Source organism: Varanus komodoensis, unplaced genomic scaffold (genome assembly GCF_004798865.1).
Source record: "Varanus komodoensis strain SLA01 unplaced genomic scaffold, ASM479886v1 scaffold11, whole genome shotgun sequence".
Taxonomy (NCBI): domain Eukaryota; kingdom Metazoa; phylum Chordata; class Lepidosauria; order Squamata; family Varanidae; genus Varanus; species Varanus komodoensis.
In genome coordinates, this window is record NW_025335317.1 from 30,206,775 (window position 1) to 30,216,327 (window position 9,553).

At 41.7% G+C, this 9,553-nt stretch overlaps 1 protein-coding gene across 1 annotated transcript in view; it reads left to right on the forward strand.

Annotated features, from left to right (window-relative positions):
- Positions 1-8,490, forward strand: part of STK32C (serine/threonine kinase 32C) — a 128,458-nt gene extending 119,968 nt beyond the window's left edge. The window contains exon 11 of the mRNA XM_044420092.1: positions 5,005-8,490. Within this exon, the coding sequence (XP_044276027.1) occupies positions 5,005-5,143 (139 nt within the window). The 3' untranslated portion in view covers positions 5,144-8,490. The remainder of the gene's footprint in view (positions 1-5,004) is intronic.
- Positions 8,491-9,553: the final 1,063 nt, after the last annotated feature.

Consider the following 9,553-nt stretch of genomic DNA (forward strand, 5'->3'; position numbering starts at 1 on the left):
CAGTAACTGAAATTCATCCAATAATTCTGGACCAGACGGTAGCATTGGTGTCTCCCTTAAGACCTCTGACTCAATAGTGGAATCCAGCTCGTGACGAATCTGAGCGATTTTCTCCCTGAAATGCCTGGCAAAGTCGGCACAGCGGGCCTTCGAGGGTGGAATCAGATCTTCTTTCGGGCCTGGGCGAACCAGGTCTTGCACCACTTGAAAGAGCTCTGCCGGACGGCATTGTGAGGAGGCAATGGAAGTGGGAAAAAAATCTCTTTTTTGCTGCCCTCACCGCCACAGCATAGGCCCGATAATGGGCTCTTAAGTGTGTTCAGTCAGATTCATCCCGTGATTTCCTCCACCTACGCTCTAGCCGTCTCCCAACCTGCTTCATCGCCCTCAGTTCAGGAGTATACCAAGGGGAAGAGCGGGCTCTGCCCAGTGGGAGAGGGCGCTTAGGAGCGATCGTGTCTACAGCCCTGGTCATCTCCCCGTTTCACAGTTCGACCAGGACCTCGACAGGAGCACCCGTCTTGTCAGCCGGAAACTCCCCCAGAGCCTTCAGGAATCCTTCCGGATACATCCGGCTCCGGGGGCGGACCCACACAATCGGGTCCGCACCCTTACAGAGGGAGAGGTCGCTCTCGAGCACAAACCTCACCAGGAAGTGATCTGATCATGACAGGGGAGTCAAGCATAAATTCCTCACCCTCAGACCACCCTCTTCCTGCCCCGTCGAGAAAACCAGGTCCAGAGTGTGTCATTGTTCATGGGTCGGGCCGGTGACATGTTGAGACAGCCCCATGGCCATCATGGAGGCCATGAAGTCCTGAGCCGCCCCAGTCAGACCAGTCTCGACATGGAGATTGAAGTCCCCCAGGACCAACATCCTGGGGGGCCTCAACACCAGGTCCAAGACCGTCTCTGTCAGCTCAGGCAGGGAGACTGTTGGGCAGAAGGGTGCACGGTGCACCAACAGAATCCCCAATCTGTCTTGGTCACCCAACACCAAGTAGAGACACTCCAGCCCTGGTCTCGAAGGGACAGGAAGTCCCGTGAGGGAGATGGAGGCTCGGTAAACTAAAGCAACCCCCCCTCCCCTCCCCTCCGGCTGTGAGCAGTGCTGGAATAGATACCCGGGTGGGCACAATTGGGAGAGGGCAACGTCCCCCCCCCACCCAGGTCTCCGTTATGCAGGCCAGGTCGGCCCCCTCATCCACAATCAAGTCATGGATGAGGGCAGATTTTTTATTGACCGACCTGGCATTAAGCAACAGCACCGTCAGGCCCGAGGGGCAACTGACAAGACTCCCTGGCACCCTCTGGCTGGGAGCAAAACCAGAAGTAGGGAAAGGTGTCAGCCATCTGTCCCTCCTTCTTCTATGCGGACACGTTAAGCTCCCACCGCCGTTACGTCCATTGCCCATAACCACCCCAATGGTGGCACCAGTGCGCTCCCCAGGAAATGCAAGTGGCAGCATGGCCAGGGACGACTCCATAAAACCATATAAAACACTATAAAATTATAAAAACATTTAAAAATTCACCGCTCAGCAGGAGGGCCTAACACAGCGAAAGTGAAAGCCCCCTGGCCAGCCCAGCCCCCCGCTCGGCCCCCCCAAACGGTGGCGACCGCCCTTTGGCCGACGTCCTTTGGCCGCCCGCCCGAGGCCGCTGGCCCCGGCCACCGCCAGCGCTTTCAAGCCGCCGGGCTCCCGACGCCCCGCCTTGTCCGGCACGCCTCGAATGCGTGCAGGGGCGTGGCAGAGCAACCAGGTGGGTGATGGAATGGCGGAGTGGTGCGGTGCGGCGCGGTCTTCGCGGCATAGGCTGGGGCGCAGTAGTTCTTCTCCGGCATCGACTGCCGGGGCACGGTGGTTGCTCCAGCTGGGCTCCCCCCGTGGGCTTTCAAGCCGCTGGGCTCCCAACGCCCCGCCTCGTCCGGCACGCCTCGAACGCGTGCAGGGGCGTGGCAGAGCAGCCAGGTGGGTGATGGAATGGCGGAGCGGCGCAGTATTCGCAGCGTAGGCTGGGGCGCAATAGTTCTTCTCTGGCGTCGACTGCCGGGGCGCGGTGGTAGACTTGTATTTCCTAGATAGTCCCTCTTTTTGACTCAGTGAAAATAGAGAATTTTAGACTCCTTTAACCTGCCTTTTCTTACTTTATGGGGTGCAGAGAGAGAGAAATTTTTTAATGAGAAAGATGTAGTTACATTTTATCTAAACTAATAAGTGTACTATTGGTGTCATCTGCTGGATTTTGGAAAGACTGGACTTGGGAAGGACTTATCTGAATTTGAAAGAACTGAAATAAGCAAACTAGACTGGAAGAACAGAGGAATATTTGCTCTCTTACCAGATCAATTAACAGACAAATGACCAGAGACTCAGAAGAAATACTAGAAGATTCTTTTAATAAATTAATTTATACTAATATTGAATTAATATCAATAATAGAAGAAAAAGGGATTAAATACTTTAACACCCTTAGAAGGTTAACATATTAAAAATATACTAATTCCACTCTTTCCTCCTTTTTTTTTACTCCTCCAGCACTCCTATCTTCTTTCTTCCTTTCTTTTTCCTTTTTTCTTTTCTTTTCTCCCTCCCTCTAATTCTTTTTTCCCTTTTTCGCTTCCATTACTTTTTTCAATGTACCAACACTTCCTCTAAGAATTTTGGAAAAATATTTCTTTTTGTAGTCTTAGAGTTAAATTGTTATGTATATCCTCAAGCTTTTTGATAATCAATGAGGAAATTGAATGAGATCATGAAGCAGAGGAAGGAATATAGAATGACATCAGGAACTCCAAAGGTCAAGATGAGGAGTGAAATTTGAGAGTAAGATGGCAGACTGTATATTTCAGTTTGGATGGAATGAATCGAACAAACCCTGAAATATCATACGTCAGTAACTGTAAATTATTATCTGGCATGATTAATCTTGCAAGTAAGAAAGTAAAGACATTACATTGGATAATAGTTTTAGAATAAAAACACAAAATGAAAATTCTAGCAATAAATATTAATGGCATGAACTCCCCCTCCAAACAATTTTCAGTCTTTAACTTAAAAAAAAAAGAAAAGGCAGGTATAATATGCTTTCAAGAAACTCATATATAGAAAAAATATGTCCACATCCTAAACAGCAAGAGGGCAGAATGTATGGAGCTTCAGTGGACACCAAACAGAAAGGAGTTGTAATTTATGTCAATAACCAAAGTTTAATGTCATAGAAGAATTGAGGGAACCAGATGTAAGATTCACCATCCTTAAAAGATCTCTGAATGGAAAGATACGTACATTGACCGGAATAGATGCTCCAAATGATGCAAAAGAGAAATTCTGGGCGGGGGGTGGGGGGATTCCAATTGTTATTACATTTCCAGAAGGTGAAATATTGATTTGTGGTGATAAGAATGGAATTTTAGATCTCAAGAAAGACAGGTTTAAAAAAAACAAAGGGGTAAACTTCCAAAAAACGATCTTCAATTATATGGATAAGTTACAACGGGAAGATTTATGGAGATTTTAAAATCCAAAAGTCAGGGACTACACTTTTCCTCTGAGAGACATCAGACATGCTCAATGATAGACATGTGCTGAATATCAAAAACTTGTATTTAAAGACCACAAGGATTTAACCTAAGATACTTAGGTTATTCATATGCTATATAATATTGACATTTTAAAATCCACATCAATCCAGTATATAAGAAATAAAACTGAACAGTTTGGATTTTAGTTTGGTTACACAACAAGAAAAAAAAAGAAATATCACACTGAAGTGTGTAACTAAACAAGAATACATTGAAAAAATAAGCATGTGAAGTACTTAGGAATAAACATGACTGGACATAATGATGCATTATTGCAAGATAATTATAAAACAGCCTGGAGAAGGATCCAAAATGACTTACAGAAATAGTCTCATGGTTGGGAAGAATTGTTATAAAAATGAATGTACTGCCAAAGTTGAACTTCCTATTTCAGATGTTACCAATTTCAGTACAGGGAAAAACCCTTCAAGACTGGCAATGACAATTAACTATTTTTATTTGAAATGAAAAACAAAACAAAACAAAACTCCAAGGATTAGATTTGAAGTCCTACAGGATGAAAAAAGAGAGGAGGTCTCACAGTTCCAAAGATTAAGTTCTATTATATCTTGACTGGCCTAGTTTGGATTACAGTTTGGATTTTTGAATTTGGTGAAAGACTAGTGAAGAAGGGAATGGCAGATCTGGAAGAAGGGATACACAACAAATTACGGAGTAAAGAGCTATCAAAAAAAGCTTTGATACTAAGTAACAGTCATGTAATAAGAGACAGTGTACATCTAGTTGCCACTTTCAGACTTTCAGCTGTATGTGTGGCAGTTGGGACAAAGGGGCACAAAAATGGCAAAGATTGGGTTAGCAGCATAATCCTGCTCCATCTTCAGTGAATGCATGAAGGAGAAAGTATTAATGGAGCGTCAAAGAACTCATATAAAAACTTTTTTCCATGTGCACATCCCTCTCATCTCTGCCACATGCTTCATTTCATCATGGAGATTATAATACTTGATAAACTTTGTATTGGAATACTTTTTAATATTTACTGATGCACATGCAGTCTTAACATATTTGCCCATTACTTGGAAATTAACACAGGTCAGTGCAAACAGATATTCCATTCCCTTTTGGCAGCAAAAATACTGATTTTACAACACTGGAAGGATAAGTGACCTCATCCTATCACTTATCTTCAATTTATTGAAGAATTAATGATATTTTCAGTATTTGAATGGGTGGTATTTAGAAGTCCCTGGCAAACTGACAACAATTGATCTGCCTTTTTTGAAGCTTAAGAATAACTGTTTTTATTGACACTTCATGTGCATTTGTTCAAATCTATGTAAGTTTTCTTGTTATGGTCTGAATTTGTTTTCTTTTTTTGATCTTCCCAATAAAAATAATAACTTATATAGCATTCATTGAAAATATGTAATCAGCATACTCTTCTATTGGTGCAGGTTGAAGAAGAGCCCAGATCAAATGAATGAGTCCATTTCTCCTCCTGAAACCACTGATGAAGCTGAGACAGAAACAGAATCTGAAAATTCCAATCTGAATATCTGTAGCTCTGTATGTTCTTCCACAGGCAGCAGCTAGGAGTATAGGGCTAATAAGGTCAAGAGGCCAGAAGTATGTACATCTCTTGAATAAGTCATTCTCAGATTAAACTGACAAGCAGATGGCAGTACAGTGAATACCTCAGTTGAAAGAAAAGAAAGGAAGAGCACAAAGAGGAGCAACAAAAGTCAACACTGTAGAACTGCAACAAAGGCAGATAGTTCTTACAGAACTTATGGATGAAAAAGATCACTAGATACTTTGCTATGCAACACTTTGGTGAAAACTATTCCATCTCTCTTTGTCCTTGTCTTTTCTGCAGGAACTGAGCATGGTCTGAAGTATATTTTCAGGTAGTAAAGGTTAGCAAGCAGATCCCAGCTTAGGTGTAAGAGAAGGTGGATGAAAAACATGCAGAGTAAGATGGGAGAACTAGGAAAGATAGCAAAACTGAACTTTTGATATTGGCAGAGCATCTGAGGTTCCTATGGAAGATGGCAAGTGGCTATTATCTCTAGTACCTGAGCGTAACCGGAACAGAATTAGATCTTGACTATATTTTATTTTCAGTGAGTTTAGTCTCAATACTTCCTAAACCATCAGAAGGATCCCACCTAGAGTCCAGTACAGTGTTGCTTACAACTGGAATTTTAAAATGATGTGGTGTTTTTCTAAGCATCCTGCATCTTTTCATAATGAAGTTATCCTTATGTCCAAGAAGCTGTAACAGTTATGAGTAGAGGTTAGCATTCTCCCAGGCACAAAAATAAATAAATAAATAAATAAAATTTTTAAAAACATGTGAATGAGCGGGGCACAAATTTGGCTAGACTGAGAAGTGACAGCTGAGGAATGATGCTCTAACTATGGAAGAAGTGATGCCTTGATGAACTTTCCTGTTTATGTTGTACTAAATAATTTATGTATATATAAATTTATATACAGTAATTTAAAGTACTGTATACAAATCACTGGCATCTGTCTTAACTTTTCACAAGAAAATTCTGGCATTTGCTCTGGTTGTGGATACTGCCTTTTCGGCTGTTTCAGAAGCCTCCCTTCCTGGGCTTTGGCTGCTCTCCTATACACATTTGCCAGGAGATAAGGTCCACTTAGATTTGGGAAACCACTTCTGGGAAGACATGTAGGATTTATGTTTGTAATGGATTATTTTACTGTATTGTGGCTTTAGGTTGCTATTAAAATACTTAGAGCCCTCAGTTCAAGGTTAGCAAATATTTGTATTGTACATAAATCTCATAACTGTTTTCACTCAAATGTTTGTTACCAAATGTCCAAACCAATTGCCCTGTTTGCATCCCAGTTGCATTTTCCTAAAGGAAAGTGAAGTTAGCATGCTTTTAATGTCCAGCTTCCCCCCACCCCACCCCTTTGCTCTTTTATTTGGATGCCTCCTACAGGCCAATATGGCAGGGTTCAACCAGGAGTCTTTGCAGCCTTACTTATCAAGCTACACCTGCCTCTGTAGATGTGCTGTAACTAGTTCTTTTCTATTTCTGTGCTGCTAAGGAGCAGTGGTAGTATGGCATTCATGACAAGCCTTCATAGCAGCCAACAGCACAATGATATAACAGGTATATCAGAATCTTATAAGGACAACAACCAAAACATGCTTATTTTTCCACAGTTTTATGTGGAGGTTGGCAATAACTAAATCTTGTTCACAATCAAAATTTCATAAAGATCACTTCAAAATTAAGCAATTAAGAACTAACATTTGCTTGGGCACAATATAAAAAGACATCAAAGCTTTTCTATCAGTTGCTCCTGACTTTGTAGCCACAAGCTTGTCACAAATGGCATGTCTACTGTGCAATTAAATGTAGAAATGAATAGGCTTGTGTAGCACTGCGAGTGTGATTTTATTGGATTCACTCTTGAACAGTTTTACAAAAGACTGTTGAGGTTGTGCTGTCCCAGCACCTGTCCTATCACAGCACCACAAAACATGTTATAATGCTGGCAGTACAGGGAACTGTGCTGCAGGTGTAGCTATCCATGCCAGCAGGAACGTTAAGAGTCAAAAGTGCCAATGCAGCCAGCCAGCTGGTCACAAAGCATACGGTTTGACTGCATTAGCACAACTGACTTCACAATAAACAGACTCCAGCTTTAATCTCAAACATAAGTATAGACTGGCAATTGTGAGTTAATTATCTGCTATGTTGAATTTATCCATCACAGATTTTCGATGCTGAATTGTTATCATTACTCCCAAGTGGTCTCTTAGCATGTTCAATGTGGCTAGCATTGTGATAAATGTTCTATTTTTAGTTAGAAAAATCAATTATCTTGTTAAAATGTTGTCTACACTGGAATAAGTTAATAGATATTGGTATTAGCAAACCAAATCACAGAAAGTCCAATATATTTTAAAAATACTTTTACCTGGATCACAACCTTTCTGTTTCAATAAGACAAAATATAAACAGATTTCAGCCAAATGCTAAGTAGTTTCTACTGCTTTAGATGGGAGAGTTAAGCATGTGCTCAGGAAAATCTGTGGGGCTGACCAGTGCCTAACTTGGCTGGATTGTGTCCACACTTCCCCCTCCTGTCCCATTTATCAGAATATACACCCCCTTTGTCAGGAACACATTCGGTCATACACTATTGAAGTAGGTAACTAGCCAATTGATGTGCATTTCCCTCAATGCTCTGCATCCATGCTACATTGTGCTAAATTCAACCAGTGGCTCCCAGCTGCTTGGTGTTGATTCAGAGTGATGCTGCCCCGGCCAGCAGAGAAGACCACCAGGGCCTGCTGATGTAAAAGTTTCCCCACCCCACCCCACATGTAAAAGTTTCCCTTCCTACAATCTACCCTTCCTAGGGAAGAAGAGGGATAAAATTTCCACTGGATCATCCACTGAATGATACTTGCTTGAAGGCTTCTCTCATGGCATCCATAAACATGTGGGGAAGTGGCCTTCTACTGTCTCTGTGTCTAACTCTCCTGCTGCTTCAGTGCCAGACAGGTGGTGATTCTGAATACAGTAATATCCCTGGAAACTATAGACAACCACCTCCTCACATCTTTATGGGAACCAAGAAAGCTTATTATAAAGCTTCCTGTGACTGAATTTACCCTCATTCTTCTCATTGGACTGGTGCTTTGTTCCCCCTTTCAGTCAAGCTCATAAGCTACGCATAAAACTAGCTTCTTCACCCCACCCCTCTTTTATTAGTTTCTGTTTCATTAGTCCCACATTCCTGGGACACAATAGCACACAGACGTTAGAAATCAAGGATTTCATGTACAATCTTTTAGACAAGGGATTTATGTCTTTTTACAGTGTGTTTCTATATTCTTTACATACAACTAACACTATGTACTTTACTTTTCACTGTAATATATATGGTATTTGTGGGATGCAATCACAGAGTTCTGTGGTTTTGAAGAACAAATTCTGAAATAAATGCTTATATTGAGCACAACTGATTGTTAGCATGAATTCTTTGCAGCTGAAGAGTTGACTTCCAACACCCCCAGGAGTTCAAATGTATATACTGTTTTATGAACAGGTAATCAGATAAGATTTTGTCTTGACTGTGACTACTACAAACATTCCAAAACAAGTTGACTAAGATCTGTTTGTAGCAATCCATATCTGTGAGTAAATGCTACATACCACAAAAATGCTCATAAAATCTTGTCAGCCTTGCATGCATGTGCACATACTTCTAGATGTTGAAAGGGGCAAGGACTTCAAAAAAGTTATCCTGTATTAAGGACAATGAAGGTGTACCAAGACATTTCATCACACAAACACCGAAAACCAGAGTGACCTGGATTCAGGAGACAGAAATACAGATCTTGACTCAGCTATAAAGCCAACTGGGTGACCTTGAGCCAGTCAGTCTAATTAGCCTGCTGGAGTTGTGACAATACAAAGGGACAGCCCACAGGCATGTTTCTTTGTATGGAGGTGACAATACAAACACAAGTAATCAAAGCAAACCAACCACCCCGCCCCCTCCCAGTTGTGATGTATATCTTGTTGTGTTGTTGTGTATTCTTTTCCTAAGAGGTGGAAAGATTGGAATGTGCCAAGGGCTTGTGGATCTCTGGATGAGGCTTGTACCTGGAAGAAATCTGGGTTATGTATGGAAGATTTTTGTGCTTGTTATAAGTTATCTTTGTACAGAAACACCATGAGTTAGACTAAACTTTATAGAAATAATCACAAGAACAATTTTGACTACATACATCTAAGACATGATGGAAGGCTGATACATAGAGGATGACTGGCCTTCATTAGTTATTTCAGTGGAACTTTAGTAAGATGTTTCAAACAGACTTGCTGCCTTTCAAAGAGCATCTGAAGAATCATGCTGGAACAAAGGGAGGATCCATCTAGTCCACCATTCTTTTCACACAGTGGACAGTCAACTACTCTTTTCTCAGTCCCAAATGTTCTACTTTTT